Below are 21733 nucleotides of genomic sequence, written 5' to 3'. Positions count from 1 at the left end.
ACCCTTTCTCATCTGCCCTTCTTTGGGCCTTTAATGAATTCCCCTTTGCCCAAAAAAGGTGCGGGGTGTACTTATCAAATTGTTTGGTGCATTTAGAAGCCCCAACTAGTTGTACTAGATCTGATAAGAAACAGGCCAGGCCCGACTTAACAACCAAAAGCTAAGGCCCATTAATAACCTTGCTTTTGGGCCTTTTAACAAAGAATTCCAGTACTTAGCATCTCGCGGTTCTCAACCATGCAGCAACTGTGAGGCAGAAAAGCACATGTGAAAGGAAACAAGTTCGAAGTGGGATTATCACCAACAATATCATCTGTTATTAGGGACAACAAAAAAAACAGTACCAATCCTTCCACTATATCCTTGAATGAAACACAAACTGAAGAAAACTTGTCATAGTTTACATCTGCAGTCATGCCAATGGCAACAAATTCTAACAGTAACTTCCAACACATTCCTACAAATTCTAACAGTAACTTCAACACAAGCCTTGCCACTAACAAATACATTCTATTAGAAACTGGATCTTCTGCTGTTACAGGTCATGCATGAAGTCATAAACTGTTCCTTTTCTTTTCTTTTCTTTTTTCCTCTTTACACCAGTTGAGGAATGTATACCGGAAATCCAAACCATTCTAACAGTTTCACCAATTACGCAATCTTTCTCAGACAGCAACTTGAGCTGCTGCTAGCCTAGCAATAGGTACCCTGCCAAAGCATTTAGAATCAGGAACTTAATCGACTATAGGAGATAAGTTAGGGTTGTTTCCGAATAATCTAACAATTAATATATATAACATGTCAGATTGTCTAGTAAGAAAACATTTCCGATCATGTTAATTTCACCTCAAAAAACAAAGAAAAAAAGAAAAGAAAAACCTGAATGGAGAACATGAAACATAGTCTAGTCCAGCCTGTGGACTGGCATATGACTAACCTCGAATGGATCACTTTGAAGAATGCCTTTGGAGAGGTAATAGGTAGAAACTTGCCCACATCATCTCTACTGTACCCAAAGGTCATTTGTGTGAGATCATTGGTCCCAAAGGAGAAGAACTCTGCTTCCTTTGCAATCTATCAACATTGATGACAACATATGATATCAATCAGCATAATATGAATAACATGTTCTTCCTTCTATGTTGAAATCAGTAGTAACAGTTATACAGAAAAACATATGAACTTAGCCTACCTCATCTGCAATCAGAGCAGCTCTAGGGAGCTCAATCATAGTCCCAACCTTATACCTCATCCGAATTAAACTCACTTGATGCCCTAGTTCCTGACATGCAAAAGTGTCAATGATTCCAGGAAGATGGAACTGTGTGCTTGATTATTCTATAAAATGTTATGAGATGAGTGTAACTAGAATTCTAGATTTCGGAAGAAGGAACTAAAACAAAGGCATGAATGAACCTAGTATTGCAAATAAATAACAAGAATGGAGAAAGTGAGGAACAGGAGTGCAGGTTCATACCTGAGGTGTTCCCACAAGGGGAACCATTATCTCAGGAACAACTTTAATACCATGGTTGTTCATTAATGAGACTGCAGCCTGAAAGATTGCACGCGCCTGCATTTCCGTGAGTTCTGGGTATGATATCCCTAACCTGTTGACACACAAGCAGAAGCCTTTCATCAACACAACAAGAAAGAGATAGTCTTTGTATATATATCAAGTTCTTCACTTGCATTTCATAAACTAATTTTAACATGTAAACATTCATGCAACGAAAATATGTCAGTGAGATTTTCAGACTTGTGCCATATTTCCAGACAACATTTATCATGGATTCAAAGTGATAGGCAATTAACTATATTATTCTTGTTTCAGACATGTGGGTGGTGATTGGTGAATGATGATGATCATCAATTCATCATCCCTTGCGTAACCAAACGACTAATAAACTTCCATGCAAATTTAATTAATTAATTTCCTAGAGTCATGAATTGAATTGGACTTATTGTATAATAATTAACATTATAAATAAGACTATATGATCTGGTACGTTGTTGGACATCATTTTCCAATTCCTAGTAGTAGATATATATATTTATATATTACACTCTATAGTCTTTGCTTACTATGGTATAGCCAATATTTAGCATTTCCAAAGTTTTTGAATTCTTCATTTCTACAGTTAATTGGACTGGTAGGAAACATATATAGTTGGAAATTTTATGCAATGAGCTAGTCATATATATGCAATAAGCATTTTCCTTTGGGGTAAATGTATACCATTAATTTTCCTATATATTAATGTGAAATCACTAGATATTAACAGCCCTTAATTTTTTTTTTTTTTTTATCGCAACACCCCCATAATTAAATACAGTTTATTCCAAGTACTATATACTTTAATTAATGTGAATAATTATATATGGTTTCCCACACACTTCATTAAAGTATATATATATATACAAAAATGCTCTAAAGTTAACTGGTTAGTAAGTTAATACAAAACTAACAACCATGTTGGGTCCACCGCATAATGTAATTTCAAAATCTGAACCGATCATTTTTTAGGCCTTACTTCAAAGATCATCTCTGTAAAAAATCTCATAAATCGGAAGTTATTTAGCCATTTGATAATAATAATAACTACTTATATGCTTTTATCGAAAACAGTGATCGTCTATTTATTTGATCACAATTAAATGACTAAATGATTTCTGATTTAGTTGATTTTTTACAATGATGATCTTTGAAGTAGGACCTAAAAAATAGACTGTTCAGATTATGAAATTAGTTATATGGTGGGTCCAAAATTATAGTTAGTTTCATATTAACTTACTAACCAGTTAACTTTAGAGCACTCCTCTATATGTATATATATATATATATATATGCACACATGCATTCATCATGACAAGATCAAATGTTGAAAAATATATTGAAATCATACGAAGGTTGACTTGGAAATTCACTTGTTTGTTAAATAATCTCTTTAAGCTCGTAAGTCCAAGTGTAATTCTTTATTAAATAAAGTTGAGGAAATTATAAATAAGGTCCACTTATTTTATACCTAATTTAATTTTGGTTCATGATCTTTTTTAAATTATTATTTTAAATCATTTTGGTTATGTTTTCTTCAATTATAATAGAAGAATAAGTTATATTTCATCATTTCTTAGTCATAGGAACCAATTTGGAATATTATAATCAAAGAGAATTGAAGTTTGGTGAAGTTTGAAAAATCTGAAAATTTTCTAGAAAAAATTAGTAGTTTCAGGTACCCTACTTTGAGGTCAATTATCTTAAGTTTTAGAACTTCGATTTAAATGATCTTTATATAGTTGTAAAAAGAAGATGCAGAGCTTTAAAACAAGTATATGTTTGCTGAATTTGGCTGAGATTTGATAGGGTAAAAAGCGAGACAAATTTGAGAAAATAAATATGGACATTTATTGAACAAATAGAACAATTAGTAGACCAAAACAAAACTTAAAAAAGATTGTGGATCAAAATTGAACTAGATATAAAATGAGTTGACTAAATATGTAATTTCCTCAAATAAAGTTTTACATGCAAGTAGTTGTGCAAAATGAACACACACAACTACTTTTTACTAGAGAACACAAAAATTTTAGATTTGTATAAAACCCTACAGCTTGATGTGATTATTATAAAATGTGACAGTGACAATATATAATTGGACATATATATACTCTATATTTTTTAGTACACATGATTTATGTACATAAAATTGCCACAAAGCTAATCACTCTACCTATGTGTGTATATCTATTTTGTTTAGGGCTTTTTAGGATATATTTTTTTCTTATAATTTTTGTTTATCTTAGTCCTGGGAGTACTGCAAATTCAATCCTCTAAACTTGGATTAGAAGTGAAGCCCGGCCTCCCTTTCGAAAAGTAAAAGCTACCTTAATTTCCAATTCCAACTCAACACGACAACACCACCATTTTTCATTTCATTTAACGTGAAAGCAATCTTCCATATAACCATCATATATATATATTTATATCTCTCTCTTTCTCTCTTTCTCTATATATACAACAATTTTTTGTAGCAACAAGAACCACAATACAATTCCACAACACAACACAACATAAACTACAACTTCTAAACTCCCTCCCTAGTGATCTCTAGCACACACACATTAATCAATTGATTCCCAAATGGGGGCTTCAAGCTCTGCCTCAACATCGATGTTATCAAACACAACATCCTCCAAAAAGAAAAGTGTCATGGACAGAACACTCACAGGAGTAGGCAACCTCATCAAGCTCCTCCCCACAGGCACAGTGTTCTTGTTCCAGTTCCTCAACCCTGTCCTGACCAACACTGGCCAGTGCGCCAAACCCCTCAACAAGTACCTAAGCGCCATTTTCATTTTCCTCTCTGCCTTCTCTTGCTGCTTTGCTTCCTTCACTGACAGCTACACTGGCAGTGATGCAAAAACCCACTATGGGATTGCCACAAAAAAGGGCCTGTGGCCCAGTTCTGACAACTCCAAGGACTTGTCTGGATATAAGCTCCGGTTTGGGGACTTTGTGCATGCCTTCTTTGCTTTGATTGTGTTTGGGGTGGTGTCACTTTTGGACACCAACACTGTGAATTGCTTCTATCCAGAGTTTGAGTCTAGTGAGAAGGTGTTGCTGCAGGTGTTGCCTCCTGTGATTGGTACAGTTGCCGGGACTGTCTTTGTTGTGTTCCCTAATACACGCCATGGAATTGGGTACCCCTCATCAAGTTCTGATGATGATTCTAATTCACAAGATTCGTAAGTTTGGAGAGAAACTTTCTTATATATACACCATGTGTGTTTATTTCTCTCATCGTACACGTGATGAAAGAGACAAACATAATAAGTATATACACTTGTTATATATGAAAGTTTTACTCTTAAGTATAACAGTTTGCTAAGAATTTGCTAAGAATTATGTATATGAATACATATATGCTTGATGCTTCAAGTCAGTTGTAAGTGTAATTGCTAAATGAGCAAGCTTGGGCTCTTTCCATTTTTTATTTTGGTGGTTTGCCCAAGTTTGATTCATTTCTTCCCTCTTGATCCCCTTGGATATGTAACATGTTCTTACTGTGGCACCAAATTTTCTTTTATTAATGATAATTTGTGATATCTTACCCTGTGATGTTGTACATGTATTCCAAAAGCATATGTCTCTACACAAAGATGAGTGTACTGTGTACAAGTGCACTAGGGTATAATTGTGCATTCATTTTGATTTAATAATGGGGACTCTAGAGCCCCAAAAATCAAAACAAAACAAAAAGTCAAAACTTATTATACGTGCACATTTACTTTCAAAAAACAAGTAATAATAAAGGCCATGGCAGGTCAAGGTATTAAATTTTGAAATTTTCAGTGAAATTTTGTCGAAAATTTCGTTTTTTTAGGATTCTGAAATCGAAACACATATTTAACAATTTTTCGTGAAGATTTCGCCAAAATTTTCAAAAATTTTGAAATTTTGGCGAAATTTATCAAAATTATCGAAATTTTCCTATTTTCTATTTTCTTCAGCTTCAGAAATTCACCAAAAATAGCTCGAGACTCCAAATAATTCACCGAAAAATTTTATAGACTCGTATTGATGAGTACTAATTTCCTATGACCTCAAAATAGTCAAATTGCTTTCAAAAAAATTATGAAAAATCCTACTCTCATAATTTAATTATGAAAAAAATAATAACCGCCAACAACTAAGCTCTAGAACCACAACCAAATGTCTAAGTTAGTTAAAATAAACTTAAGAAAATTTTCTAATTCCTTTAAACAAACCTTAAAACAAGTTTGAAAAATTTAAGTAACAAAATTACCGTAAGCCAAAATTTGGAATGTTACACTCAGTGAAGAAAAAGCTTAGCTGGGTGAGAGGCATGAGAAAAAAAAGAAGGAAAGATAAAAAAAAAAAAAAAAAGACTGAAGAGAGAGGCACGGGGAAAAAAAGTAAGGAAAGAGAAAAAAAAAAAAGAGAAAAAAGGAGGGGGGGTGTGTTTGGGGCCTTTGGGCAATTGGAAAGAAAATTTTTTTTTTGAGATTTCGTTTAGTTATTTTAAACCTTAAATTCTAATACATTTCTATATAAAAAAATAATTAAAAATATCTTAAAGGGCCTAAAACCTAATATCCTAAAGAATATAGAGTATATAGGGTTTAATGTATAGATTATAGAGTATAAAAGTATTATGGTATATAGAGTATATAGAGTATTAGGGTTTAGATTTTAGTTTATAATTAAATTATACAGTATAAAGAATATACTAATTTTATTTATTCATTATACTAATTTTATTTAACAGTATTTGCTCCAACGCGCATTATATTCACCTTATATTACATGAAACCTACTATATAATTTGGTTTCTTTAATATTTTTCTATCAATTTAGTAGATAATATGTTAAATAAACATATGGTAAAGTTTCATTAAAAATTTTCGTATTTTGATAAGAATTTTCGTCGTTTCTGTCTAATTTTTGTCAAAATTTAAAAATCTTGAAATCTGAAATTTAATTCTTTGTGGCTGGCCACCCCATCATCTCAGATGAGGGTGAGAGGGATCCGGGATGGGGTGACTGGCAAGCCATGGTTTTTAATTTTGTTCCTTTTTTATAATTGGAAATTTCAGAATGTTTTTAGGTGTAGCCTTATCTATTTTGTTTCCTTTTAGCTTGGCCTCCTTTTGGACCCTTTCTCATTGTATTTCCTCTGCCCTTCTTTGGGCCTTTTGATGAATTTCCCTTTGCCCAAAAAAGGTGTGGGGTGTACTTATCAAATTGTTTGGTGCATTTAGAAGCCCCAACTAGTTGTACTAGATCTGATAAGAAACAGGCTAGGCCCGACTTTAAGAACCAAAAGCAAAGGCCCATTAATAACCTCGCTGTTGGGCCTTTTAACAAACAATTCCAGTACTTAGTTAATCGTGTCAATCTAAATACTTAGTTCGATCTAAATAATAAATGGAATATACATATTGTATTGTATTCTACATTAATGATTATATTGTGTTTGTTTTAAGAAAAATCTAATCATATTGTATTCTAGCATATGCATTTCAACCCCAACACAAATACGACAGGGGAACTAAAATTGCCACCCTTAAATTAGAATGGCATGCGAATATGTGATTAGGAGCCAACCCTCAATGTGCAAGTGTTACATCCATTATCCATTAGAGTTTGAGATTACAAATGAGAATTGCAAATTGAGTAGTAGCTTTAAACCCACTATATACTGAACCCACAAAAACAGGAAGAAATTTTGCAACCAGAGGAGGAAAATTAGAAAGGAAATAAGGTTTTGGGAAGGAAAAAAATCCATACAAAATAAACAAAAAGGGTCCAATGTTACATATACATGCTATCATATGTGATCAACACAACTTGCACCAAGTCACAAGTTGTTCAATGTTGCAACTTACAAATAATTTATTACAAATTAAGATTGAATCCCAAAAATTATTCACATTTCCTACTCCTTTTTTTTTTTTTTTGGTCCTGTTCTTTTGACAAATAATATATTTTTCTTTTATTTTGGGTTTCTATAATGATCGTATGGCTTTGTATGAATAGATAAAATGCATTTATTTACAAGTGCCAAGTCACCAATTACGCAATCTTTCTCAGACAGCAACTTGAGCTGCTGCTAGCCTAGCAATAGGTACCCTGCCAAAGCATTTAGAATCAGGAACTTGATTGAGTATAGGTGATAAGTTAGGATTGTTTCCGAATAATCTAACAATATAACATGTCAGACTGTCTAATAAGAAAACATTTTCAACCACGTTTCACCTCAAAAAACAAAGAAAAAAAGAAAAGAAAAACCTGAATGGAGAACTTGAAACATAGTCTAGTCCAGCCTGTGGACTGGCATATGACTAACCTCGAATGGATCACTTTGAAGAATGCCTTTGGAGAGGTAAATAGGTAGAAACTTGCCCACATCATCTCTACTGTACCCAAAGGTCATTTGTGTGAGATCATTGGTCCCAAAGGAGAAGAACTCTGCTTCCTTTGCAATCTATCAACATTGATGACAACATATATATGATATCAATCAGCATAATATGAATAACATGTTCTTCCTTCTATGTTGAAATCAGTAGTAACAGTTATACAGAAAAACATATGAACTTAGCCTACCTCATCTGCAATCAGAGCAGCTCTAGGGAGCTCAATCATAGTCCCAACCTTATACCTCATCCGAATTAAACTCACTTGATGCCCTAGTTCCTGACATGCAAAAGTGTCAATGATTCCAGGAAGATGGAACTGTGTGCTTGATTATTCTATAAAATGTTATGAGATGAGTGTAAGTGTGTAACTAGAATTCTAGATTTCGGAAGAAGGAACTAAAACAAAGGCATAAATGAACCTAGTATAGCAAATAAATAACAAGAATGGAGAAAGTGAGGAACAGGATTGAGACTGCAGCCGGAAAGATTGCACGCGCCTGCATTTAACTATATTATTCTTGTTTCAGACATGTGGGTGGTGATTGGTGAATGACGATGATCATCAATTCATCATCCCTTGCGTAACCAAACAACTAATAAACTTCCATGCAAATTTAATTAAATAATTTCCTAGATTCATGAATTGAATATTGGACTTATTGTATAATAATTAACATTATAAATAAGACTATATGATCTGGTACGTTGTTGGACATCATTTTCCAATTCCTAGTAGTAGATATATATATTTATATATTACACTCTACGAGTCTATGCTTACTATGTTATAGCCAATATTTAGCATTTCCAAACTTTTTGAATTCTTCATTTCTACAGTTAATTGGACTGGTAGGAAACATAGTTGGAAAATTTAGGCAATGAGCTAGTCATATGCAATAAGCATTTTCCTTAGGGGTAAATGTATACCATTAATTTTCCTATATATTAATGTGAAATCACTAGATATTAACAGCCCTTAATTTTATTTTTTTTTTATCGCAACACCCCCATAATTAAATACAGTTTATTCCAAGTACTATATACTTTAATTAATCTGAATAATTATATATGGTTTCCAACACGCTTCATTAAAGCATATATATATATGCACACATGCATTTATCATGCTAAGATCAAATGTTGAAAAAATCATACGAAGGTTGACTTGGAAATTCACTTGTTTGTTAAATAATCTCTTTAAGCTCGTAAGTCCAAGTGTATTTCTTTATTAAAATAAAGTTGAGGAAATTACAAATTTGGTTTTACTTATTTTATACTTAATTTAATTTTGGTTCACGATTTTTTTTTAAATTATGATTTTGAATCCTTTTGGTTGTGTTTTCTTCAATTATAATTGAAGTATAAGTTTATATGTCATCATTTATTAGTCATAGGAACCAATTTGGAGTATTAGAATCAAAGAGAATTGAAGTTTGGTGAAGTTTGAAAAATCTAAAAATTTTCTAAGAAAAATTGGTAGTTTCAGGTACCCTAGTTTAGGGCCAATTATCTTGAGTTTTAGAATTTCGATTTGAATGATCTTTATATGGTTGTAAAGAGGAGATATATAGCTTTAAAACAAGTATATGTTTGCTAAATTTAGTTGAGATTTGATAGAGTGAAATGCGGGACAAATTTAAGAAAACAAATCTGAACATTTATTAAACAAGTGTAACAATTAGTAGACCAAAACAGAACTTAAAAAAGATTGTGGACCAAAATTAAACTAAATATAAAATAAGTGGATCAAATCTGTAATCTTCTCAAATAAAGTTTTACATGCAAGTAGTTGTGCAAAATGAACACACACAACTACTTTTTACTAGAGAACACAAAAATTTTAGATTTGTATAAAACCCTACAGCTTGATGTGATTATTATAAGATGTGACAGTGACAATAATTGGACATATATATACTCTATATTTTTTAGTATACATGATTTATGTACATAAATTTGCCACAAAGCTAATCACTCTACCTATGTGTGTATATATATTTTGTTTAGGGCTTTTTTGGATTTTTTTTCTCTTATAATTTTTGTTTATCTTAGTCTTGGGACTACTGCAAATTCAATCCTCTAAACTTGGATTAGAAATGGAGCCCGGCCTCCCTTTCGAAAAGTAAAAGCTACCTTAAATTCCAATTCCAACTCAACACGACAACACCACCATTTTTCATTTCATTTAAGGTGAGCAATCTTCTATATAACCACCATATATATATATTTATATCTCTCTCTCTCTTTCTCTATATATACAACAATTTTTTGTAGCAACAAGAACCACAATACAATTCCACAACACAACACAACATAACTACAACACTTCTAAACTCCCTCCCTAGTGATCTCTAGCACACACACATTAATCAATTGATTCCCAAATGGGGGCTTCAAGCTCTGCCTCAACATCGCTGTTATCAAACACAACATCCTCCAAAAAGAAAAGTGTCAAGGACAGAACACTCACAGGAGTAGGCAACCTCATCAAGCTCCTCCCCACAGGCACAGTGTTCTTGTTCCAGTTCCTCAACCCTGTCCTGACCAACACTGGCCAGTGCGCAAAACCCATCAACAAGTACCTAAGCGCCATTTTCATTTTCCTCTCTGCCTTCTCTTGCTGCTTTGCTTCCTTCACTGACAGCTACACTGGCAGTGATGCCAAAACCCACTATGGGATTGCCACAAAAAAGGGCCTGTGGCCCAGTTCCTTAGTTAAATAATAAATACATGACTATAATTAAAAGTCAAGTAAAAACTAGCAGAAAATTCGAATTTCCTTAGTTAAATTCATTCTAGAGTACTCCGTATTATAGTTTGCAGGTCTTAGTCTATCAAATCTAAGACACATAATATTCATGCCCTATGTTGTCCAGTCCCAAAAACTATAGGAGGCCTTAAAACTTTGCTCAACCATCATATATAAGCATGGTCGATCATGCATTTCATGTGGTTGATGATGATGGAAAGAATGCAAGTTTAGTACCCATATATCCCTATATATGTAAAAGGTCCTAACTAAAATAAAAGTTGATAGCACGCAACTAGGTTGAGGTTGGTAATCAAATTTCAGTTCTTGCTAGCTCAGTACTCCAAAAGCTAGCCATGAAGTTTTCAAGCAAGTCCAACCAAAATGACCCACCACAAGTTGTTATATGCACTGCCAAAAGAGGAAAAAGCCAAAGATATATGAATAAGCAGCAACTTCCTTTGAGTTGCTTCACAACTGAAATGTTTGTAAGCCAGCAATTGGTGAGATGACAGTGAGTGAGTATGGGTCAATGGGACATTGAGTCTTTATAGCACCTACGGCAATCGGCATGACTACAAAATGAAAAGAGCCTCCATTGCACGGCATGATGATCATCAATTCATCATCCCTTGCATACCCAAACAACTAATAAACTTCCAAATTTAATTAATTTCCTAGATTAATCATGAATTGATCGAACTGGACTTATTGTATAATAACATTATAAATAAGACTATATATATGATCTGGTTGTTGGACATCATTTTCCAATTCCTAGTAGTACACATATATATTTATATATGTTATAGTCAATATTTAGCATTTCCAAAGTTTTTGAATTCTTCATTTCTACAGTTAATTGGACTGGTAGGAAACATAGTTGGAAATTTCTTCATGTATACCATTAATTCCCCTATATATTAATGTGAAATCACTAGATATTAACAGCCCTTAATTTTTTTTTCATCGTAACACCCCCATAATTAAATACATTTTATTCCAATACTCCAAGTATATGCTTTAATTAGTTAATTATATACTTTAATTAATGTGAATAATTATATATGGTTTCCCACACGCTTCATTAAAGCATATACATATATATGCCCACATGCATTTATCATGTTAAGATCAAATGTTGAAAAGTATATTTCAATCATAGGAAGGTTGACTTGAAAAGTATATTTCAATCATTGAAAAGTATATTTCAATCATAGAAAAGTATATTTCAATCATAGGAAGGTTGAAAGTATATCATGTTAAGATCAAATGCATTTATCATGTTAAATAATCACTTTAAGCTCGTAAGTCCAAGTTTATTTCTTTATTAAAATAAAGTTTTACATGCAAGTAGTTTTGCAAAATGAACACAAACAACTACTTTTTACAAGAGAACACAAAAATTTTAGATTTGTATAAAACCCTACAAATTGATGTGATTATTATAAAATGTGACAGTGACAATAATTGGACATATACTCTATATTTTTTAGTATACATGATTTATGTACATAAAATTGCCACAAATTAAGCTAATCACTCTACCTCTGTGTGTATATATATTTTGTTTAGGGCTTTTTTGGATATGTTTTTTTTTTTTCTTATAATTTTTGTTATCTTGGTCTTGGGAGTACAGCAAATTCAATCCTCTAAACTTGGACTAGAATTGAAGCCCGGCCTGGCGGCCTCCCTTTCGAAAAGTAAAAGCCACCTTTCCAATTCCAACTCAACACGACAACCACTATTTTTCATTTCATTTAACTTGAAAGCAATCTTCTATATAACCATATATTTATATCTCTCTCTCTCTCTCTCTCTCTCTCTCTCTCTCTCTCTCTCTCTCTCTCTCTCTCTCTCTCTCTCTCTCTCTTCTCTATATATACAACAATTTTTTGTAGCAACAAGAACCACAATATAATTCCACAACACAACACAACATAAACAACAACACTTCTTCCCTCCCTAGTGATCTCAATTGATTCAATTGATTCCCAAATGGGTGCTTCAAGCTCTGCCTCTAAATCAACGACAACATCCTCCACAAAGAAAAGTGTCAAGGACAGAACACTCACAGGAGTAGGCAACCTCATCAAGCTCCTCCCCACAGGCACAGTGTTCTTGTTCCAGTTCCTCAACCCTGTCCTGACCAACACTGGCCAGTGCAAGCATCTCATCAACAAGTACCTAAGCGCCATTCTCATTGCCCTCTCTGCCTTGTCTTGCTGCTTTGCTTCCTTCACTGACAGCTACACTGGCAGTGATGCCAAAACCCACTATGCGATTGCCACAAAAAAGGGCCTCTGGCCTAGTTCTGACAAGTCCAAGGACTTGTCTGGATATAAGCTCCGGTTTGGGGACTTTGTGCATGCCTTCTTTGCTTTGATTGTGTTTGGGGTGGTGTCACTTTTGGACACCAACACTGTGAACTGCTTCTATCCAAAGTTTGAGTCTACTCAAAAGGTGTTGCTGCAGGTGTTGCCTCCTGTGATTGGTGCAGTTGCTGGGACTGTCTTTGTTGTGTTCCCTAATAAACGCCATGGAATTGGGTACCCCTCATCAAGTTTTGATGATGAGTCTAATTCACAAACTTTGTAAGTTTGGAGAGAAACTTTCCTAAGTATACACTTTATGTGTTTATCTCTTTCATCGTGCACGTGATGAAATAGATGAACATAATAAGTATATATACTTGTTATATGAAAGTTTTACTCTTAAGTATAACGGTTTGCTAATAATTTGCTAATAATTTGCTATATAAATGCATATACGCTTGATGCTTCAATTCAGTTGTAAGTGTAATTGCTAAAGCAAGCTTGGGCTCTTTTCATTGTTTATTTTGGTGGTTTGCCCAAGTTTGATTCATTTCTTCCCTCTTGATCCCCTTGGATATGTAACATGTTCTTACTGTGGCACCAAATTTTCTTTTATTAATGATAATTTGTGATATCTTACCCTGTGATGTTGAACATGTATTCCAAAAGCATATGTCTCTACACAAAGATGAGTGTACTGTGTACAAGTGCACTAGGGTATAATTGTGCATTCATTTTGATTTAATAATGGGGACTCTAGAGCCCCAAAAATCAAAACAAAACAAAAAGTCAAAGCTTTTTAAACGTGCACATTTACTTTCAGATGAGGGTGAGAGGGATCCGGGATGAGGTGACTGGCAAGCCATGGTTTTTAATTTTGTTCTTTTTTTATAATTGGAAATTTCAGAATGTTTTCAGGTGCAGCCTTACCTATTTTGTTTCCCTTTACCTGGGCCTCCTTTTGGAGTTTGGACCCTTTTTTATTGTCTTTCCTTTGCCCTTCTTTGGGCCTTTCAATGAATTCCCCTTTGCCCAAAAAAGGTGCGGGGTGTATTTATCAAAGAGGGATGCTATTCAGATCACCCAAAACCACTAAGTTGACCACTACCACAAATTTTTGCCCATTTTGCCCCTGCATGCCCATTCTCTAATTTTGGCCGGTCACCCCTCTCCACCGCCGGCGCAACCCCACCCCCTCCCCATCGCTGGAGCGACCCCACCCCTCCCCTTCGCCGATCGACCCCACCCCTTTCCATCGCCGGCGCAACCCACTCACCCCCATCTCCCTTCTCTCTCTCTCTTCCCTCTCTATGCCGAATAAATAAAATGCATTTATTTACAAGTGCCGAGTCACCAATTACGCAATTTTTCTCAGACAGCTTGAGCTGCTGCTAGCCTAGCAATAGGTACCCTGCCAAAGCATTTAGAATCAGGAACTTGATTGAGTATAGGTGATAAGTTAGGATTGTTTCCGAATAATCTAACAATATAACATGTCAGACTGTCTAATAAGAAAACATTTTCAACCACGTTTCACCTCAAAAAACAAAGAAAAAAAGAAAAGAAAAACCTGAATGGAGAACTTGAAACATAGTCTAGTCCAGCCTGTGGACTGGCATATGACTAACCTCGAATGGATCACTTTGAAGAATGCCTTTGGAGAGGTAAATAGGTAGAAACTTGCCCACATCATCTCTACTGTACCCAAAGGTCATTTGTGTGAGATCATTGGTCCCAAAGGAGAAGAACTCTGCTTCCTTTGCAATCTATCAACATTGATGACAACATATATATGATATCAATCAGCATAATATGAATAACATGTTCTTCCTTCTATGTTGAAATCAGTAGTAACAGTTATACAGAAAAACATATGAACTTAGCCTACCTCATCTGCAATCAGAGCAGCTCTAGGGAGCTCAATCATAGTCCCAACCTTATACCTCATCCGAATTAAACTCACTTGATGCCCTAGTTCCTGACATGCAAAAGTGTCAATGATTCCAGGAAGATGGAACTGTGTGCTTGATTATTCTATAAAATGTTATGAGATGAGTGTAAGTGTGTAACTAGAATTCTAGATTTCGGAAGAAGGAACTAAAACAAAGGCATAAATGAACCTAGTATAGCAAATAAATAACAAGAATGGAGAAAGTGAGGAACAGGATTGAGACTGCAGCCGGAAAGATTGCACGCGCCTGCATTTAACTATATTATTCTTGTTTCAGACATGTGGGTGGTGATTGGTGAATGACGATGATCATCAATTCATCATCCCTTGCGTAACCAAACAACTAATAAACTTCCATGCAAATTTAATTAAATAATTTCCTAGATTCATGAATTGAATATTGGACTTATTGTATAATAATTAACATTATAAATAAGACTATATGATCTGGTACGTTGTTGGACATCATTTTCCAATTCCTAGTAGTAGATATATATATTTATATATTACACTCTACGAGTCTATGCTTACTATGTTATAGCCAATATTTAGCATTTCCAAACTTTTTGAATTCTTCATTTCTACAGTTAATTGGACTGGTAGGAAACATAGTTGGAAAATTTAGGCAATGAGCTAGTCATATGCAATAAGCATTTTCCTTAGGGGTAAATGTATACCATTAATTTTCCTATATATTAATGTGAAATCACTAGATATTAACAGCCCTTAATTTTATTTTTTTTTTATCGCAACACCCCCATAATTAAATACAGTTTATTCCAAGTACTATATACTTTAATTAATGTGAATAATTATATATGGTTTCCAACACGCTTCATTAAAGCATATATATATATGCACACATGCATTTATCATGCTAAGATCAAATGTTGAAAAAATCATACGAAGGTTGACTTGGAAATTCACTTGTTTGTTAAATAATCTCTTTAAGCTCGTAAGTCCAAGTGTATTTCTTTATTAAAATAAAGTTGAGGAAATTACAAATTTGGTTTTACTTATTTTATACTTAATTTAATTTTGGTTCACGATTTTTTTTTAAATTATGATTTTGAATCCTTTTGGTTGTGTTTTCTTCAATTATAATTGAAGTATAAGTTTATATGTCATCATTTATTAGTCATAGGAACCAATTTGGAGTATTAGAATCAAAGAGAATTGAAGTTTGGTGAAGTTTGAAAAATCTAAAAATTTTCTAAGAAAAATTGGTAGTTTCAGGTACCCTAGTTTAGGGCCAATTATCTTGAGTTTTAGAATTTCGATTTGAATGATCTTTATATGGTTGTAAAGAGGAGATATATAGCTTTAAAACAAGTATATGTTTGCTAAATTTAGTTGAGATTTGATAGAGTGAAATGCGGGACAAATTTAAGAAAACAAATCTGAACATTTATTAAACAAGTGTAACAATTAGTAGACCAAAACAGAACTTAAAAAAGATTGTGGACCAAAATTAAACTAAATATAAAATAAGTGGATCAAATCTGTAATCTTCTCAAATAAAGTTTTACATGCAAGTAGTTGTGCAAAATGAACACACACAACTACTTTTTACTAGAGAACACAAAAATTTTAGATTTGTATAAAACCCTACAGCTTGATGTGATTATTATAAGATGTGACAGTGACAATAATTGGACATATATATACTCTATATTTTTTAGTATACATGATTTATGTACATAAATTTGCCACAAAGCTAATCACTCTACCTATGTGTGTATATATATTTTGTTTAGGGCTTTTTTGGATTTTTTTTCTCTTATAATTTTTGTTTATCTTAGTCTTGGGAGTACTGCAAATTCAATCCTCTAAACTTGGATTAGAAATGAAGCCCGGCCTCCCTTTCGAAAAGTAAAAGCTACCTTAAATTCCAATTCCAACTCAACACGACAACACCACCATTTTTCATTTCATTTAAGGTGAGCAATCTTCTATATAACCACCATATATATATATATATATTTATATCTCTCTCTCTCTTTCTCTATATATACAACAATTTTTTGTAGCAACAAGAACCACAATACAATTCCACAACACAACACAACATAACTACAACACTTCTAAACTCCCTCCCTAGTGATCTCTAGCACACACACATTAATCAATTGATTCCCAAATGGGGGCTTCAAGCTCTGCCTCAACATCGCTGTTATCAAACACAACATCCTCCAAAAAGAAAAGTGTCAAGGACAGAACACTCACAGGAGTAGGCAACCTCATCAAGCTCCTCCCCACAGGCACAGTGTTCTTGTTCCAGTTCCTCAACCCTGTCCTGACCAACACTGGCCAGTGCGCAAAACCCATCAACAAGTACCTAAGCGCCATTTTCATTTTCCTCTCTGCCTTCTCTTGCTGCTTTGCTTCCTTCACTGACAGCTACACTGGCAGTGATGCCAAAACCCACTATGGGATTGCCACAAAAAAGGGCCTGTGGCCCAGTTCTGACAACTCCAAGGACTTGTCTGGATATAAGCTCCGGTTTGGGGACTTTGTGCATGCCTTCTTTGCTTTGATTGTGTTTGGGGTGGTGTCACTTTTGGACACCAACACTGTGAATTGCTTCTATCCAGATTTTGAGTCTAGTGAGAAGGTGTTGCTGCAGGTGTTGCCTCCTGTGATTGGTGCAGTTGCTGGGACTGTCTTTGTTGTGTTCCCTAATACACGCCATGGAATTGGGTACCCCTCATCAAGTTCTGATGATGATTCTAATTCACAAGATTCGTAAGTTTGGAGAGAAACTTTCTTATGTATACACTTTGTGTGTGTTTATTTCTCTCATCGTACACGTGATGAAAGAGACAAACATAATAAGTATATACACTTGTTATATATGAAAGTTTTACTCTTAAGTATAACAGTTTGCTAAGAATTTGCTAAGAATTATGTATATGAATGCATATATATATATATATATATATATATATGCTTGATGCTTCAATTCAGTTGTAAGTGTAATTGCTAAATGAGCAAGCTTGGGCTCTTTTCATTGTTTATTTTGGTGGTTTGCCCAAGTTTGATTCATTTCTTCCCTCTTGATCCCCTTGGATATGTAGCATGTTCTTACTGTGGCACCAAATTTTCTTTTATTAATGATAATTTGTGATATCTTACCCTGTGATGTTGAACATGTATTCCAAAAGCATATGTCTCTACACAAAGATGAGTGTACTGTGTACAAGTGCACTAGGGTATAATTGTGCATTCATTTTGATTTAATAATGGGGACTCTAGAGCCCCAAAAATCAAAACAAAACAAAAAGTCTAAGCTTATTATACGTGCACATTTACTTTCAAAAAATAAATAATAACACAGGCCATGGCTGGCCACCCCATCATCTCAGATGAGGGTGAGAGGGATCCCGGATGGGGAGACTGGCAAGCCATTTAGAAGCCCCAACTAGTTGTACTAGATCTGATAAGAAACAGGCCAGGCCCGACTTAAGAACCGAAAGCTAAGGCCCATTAATAACCTCGCTTTTGGGCATTTTAACAAACAATTCCAGTACTTAGCATCTCACGGTTCTCACCCATGCAGCAACTGTGAGGCAGAAAAGCTCATGTGAAAGGAAACAAGTTCGAAGTGGGATTCTCACCAACAATATCATCTGTTATTAGGGACAACAAAAAAAAGAGTACCAATCCTTCCACTATATCCTTGAATGAAACACAAACTGAAGAAAACTTGTCATAGTTTACATCTGCAGTCATGCCAATGGCAACAAATTCTAACAGTAACTTCCAACACATTCCTACAAATTCTAACAGTAACTTCAACACAAGCCTTGCCACTAACAAATACATTCTAACAGTAACAAGTCATGCATGAAGTCATAAACTGTTCCTTTTCTTTTCTTTTCTTTTTCCCTCTTTACACCAGTTGAGGAATGTATACTGGAAATCCAAACCATTCTAACAGTTTATGATGCTAAAAATATTAAATTCTTACATCACCAAACAATCCATCCAAAAGGTTGGAAGTTGAATTGTCATTTCCACTCTCATCAAAGAAACCATTAGACGCATTCTCTTTTCTAGATTTTCGCTCTTCAATGATGGAATCTTCTGTTTCTGCGCAAAAATTCCGTCTTGCCTGTTTTACAGGTTTCTCTGTCACAATAAACTTGTTCCCATCACGGGTTCTCTCGGGGAAGCCAGCCCAGACTGAAGATATAACCATGGGTGAAAAGTTTCAGAAGTTATGCACAAGGAGGATCTTAAAAAGATAGATTCTATTAATTTTTTCCCTGATCCTTTTCAAAATTGTTTTTTTCCCTCATCAAAGTTAATAGAAACCTAAATTGTAAGCAAAACTGTAATTAAATGCAGTGGACATAGTTCAGAAGGAAACATTCTAATTTATTTGTGGTGGTTATGAGGAACTTAAAATCATTTTCTACTCAAGAATGAAATAATCAATGTAGAAAGAAACAGATCATTATTGCATTCAAAGTTAAAAGTCTTAGACTGGCATGCCAATAAAGCAGTTTTGCTCATTAAGGAAAATTAGGTAATCCTACAGAGTGATACTCATTTCAATTTTTCTGTTTACTTAAGACTTAAAAACTAAAGGCCTAACCAACCCCACCTCTCCCTTTACCAGTTGAACCAATGCCTAGTGGACACCAAGTGAAACAATAAGAATCCAAGAACTTATATTCATGATCATAAGTTCAATAGATGAAAGTAGGGACCCGGGAGACAAGAAGGAAGAGCACAAAGATGAATACTAGAGAAGGATAAATAAGGTCTGTTCATTGAACATAAGAAATGCGAAAATGATATTCACACTAAGTATTAGTCAGTTTTGATAGTTACCTCCAAACTGATGCAGGACAATAGAAGCTGCTACGGTGACATTCAAGGAAGCAGTGCCACCTCCATACTGTGGGATATACACAAAGAAGTCACATATCTCACATTCTTTAGCAGAAAGGCCTGTCCCCTACAAAGCAAAAGAAAAATACAAAGGTATCGCCAAATGTAGCTTATTTGCAAATGCCTAAATGATTACAAAGTGAAGTTTAGCTCAAAGAATTGAAACATAGAACACCAGATTGTTAAGTTGCAACAGAAAATCTCTACTCAAACTACCAAAACATATCAAACCAACCCCACCAAGCAAACGTCCAAGAACCCATTAAAGTTAGTGATTCTCAACATGTTGTCCAAATTTCCCATTCAATAAAAACAAAACCCAGATGGGTACTTGTGAAAAATGATAATCACCTCGTTTCCAAGAAGAAAAGCAGTGCTCTTGGTGAAAGGGTGGTGATTGACAGGAACAGCATCATCCGTAATCTCAACGCCGCATATATCACAGTCTTTCTCCTAAACCCCATATATACAAACACGAATACTCAGTCAGCTCCACACCCAAAACAGCAAGAAAGCAATAGAGAAAGAAGAAGAGCAAAGAGAGAGAGAACCTTGAGAAAGAGGCGAGCTTCATTGAGGGAGTGGAAATGGCGAAAGCGAAGGTGGGAAGTTGAGCCGTGGCTGCCAAAGGCGTTGAAGTCTCGGCGGCCGACGAGTATGAGCTCGGAGACACCGAAGGCGGTGGCGCTTCGTGCGAGTGTGCCGACGTTGTGCCTCTTGGCTATGTTGTGCACCACCACATAGCTTTCGAACCCCATTCTTTCCCTTCTCGCAGATTTCAGTGAAGCCTCACTCAGCCTAGAGTCCTACCGTAACAAAACCCACCCACTAAACGGCGTCGTCTAAAGACATTTTTTTTTTTTTTTTCTTTTACCCCTTTTGGTTTGTCAATGAAATCTAGGCTTTTAATTTTAAAGTTAATGATTATAAAACCCAAATTTGGGCTCTTAATACCTTTAAGACCCAGGTCATTTTTTGGTTTTTGAAGAAGGCCCAGTTTATACCAAACCGGTCCTCTCTTCCGTCTCCATCATTCTCTGTCTGTCACTCCGTCTCTCTGCCTCTCCCTTTCTCATTTCTCTCATTTCTCTCATTTATCTCTCCTCACCCTCATCTCTCTCTTCTGTATAGGACCTCCGTAGGTGGCGACTTGAAGAAGAAGATCGACGGCTTGAGAACCATTGCGAGAAGATGAGCCACTGTGAGAACAGTTTGAGAACCACCAGTGCCGACTGTCATCTCCGGTGATCTGCAATTTCTGGCGACACCAAGGTGTCGAACCACCACTAGTCGATTCCTCTCGTCAATCTGAACTCTATGGTGCCATTCTCTCACCTCCACGACCTCTGTAGGAGGCGACTCAAAGAAGAAGATCGACAGCTTGCCGCCATCAACTTGTTTTCCGATGACGGTGCGACTGTTGCTGACCACCAGAATATTCCTTGCGTTGAGAGGAGTCTGATGGTGTGGTTAGATCGTTCATTCGACCACTAGTTGCAGCAAATCGAAGCTTGGAAGTCAGCGCCTTCTCTCCCTGTTTTCCGACGAGGCCGATGGCGGCTCCGGCCGATTTTGGTATGTACTCTCTCCCCTTGACATCTTCTACTTGTTAGTGTAATTGATTTGAGTTTGATTGTTGGTAACTGTAAAATTTCTAATTTGAAACCCTAGGCTACCTTAAATAATTCTCCAAATCCTATTCCTATCATGACAACTATCCTTTTTTTCTGGAAATATCAACCATTACAAACAAATTTCAGCAAAAACACTTAAGCTTTACACACAGAAAACCAATAGTACAAATATTGACTATGAAACATTTTCACAAGCATTTTCGAGGTGACTGTCATCACACCTACTAGGCCTGTGTATACA

The 21733-nt window shown here is 35.0% G+C and overlaps 2 protein-coding genes and 2 pseudogenes across 3 annotated transcripts; 3 read left to right on the top strand and 1 right to left on the bottom strand.

Annotated features, from left to right (window-relative positions):
- Positions 1-4055: 4055 nt before the first annotated feature.
- Positions 4056-5113, top strand: LOC147294218 (protein DMP2 pseudogene; annotated as a pseudogene).
- Positions 5114-12571: 7458 nt separating this feature from the next.
- LOC147294217 (protein DMP2 pseudogene) lies at positions 12572-13642 on the top strand (annotated as a pseudogene).
- Positions 13643-17009: 3367 nt separating this feature from the next.
- Positions 17010-18088, top strand: LOC147294216 (protein DMP2-like). The gene has a single exon (XM_086233752.1). The coding sequence runs from the start codon at positions 17100-17102 to the stop codon at positions 17706-17708; it is 609 nt and encodes a 202-aa protein (XP_086089878.1). The 5' UTR covers positions 17010-17099; the 3' UTR covers positions 17709-18088.
- Positions 18089-18586: 498 nt separating this feature from the next.
- LOC147294215 (tRNA/rRNA methyltransferase (SpoU) family protein) lies at positions 18587-20662 on the bottom strand. Of its 2 annotated transcripts, none has more exons than XM_086233165.1 (4): positions 20410-20662; positions 20210-20311; positions 19799-19865; positions 18587-19144 (listed from the first exon to the last, which is right to left on the bottom strand). In XM_086233165.1, the coding sequence occupies exons 1-4, from the start codon at positions 20614-20616 to the stop codon at positions 18918-18920; spliced, it is 603 nt and encodes a 200-aa protein (XP_086089291.1). In that variant the 5' UTR covers positions 20617-20662; the 3' UTR covers positions 18587-18917. The 2 variants fall into 2 exon arrangements, with proteins under 2 accessions (XP_086089291.1, XP_086089290.1); XM_086233164.1 differs by having other exon boundaries at positions 18591-19144; positions 19799-19925.
- Positions 20663-21733: the final 1071 nt, after the last annotated feature.

This window comes from Dryas octopetala, chromosome 2, assembly GCF_963921425.1.
Source record: "Dryas octopetala chromosome 2, drDryOcto1.1, whole genome shotgun sequence".
NCBI lineage: Eukaryota > Viridiplantae > Streptophyta > Magnoliopsida > Rosales > Rosaceae > Dryas > Dryas octopetala.
Note: the sequence above shows the minus strand (reverse complement) of the source record. Positions and strands in the feature narration are given on the sequence as shown.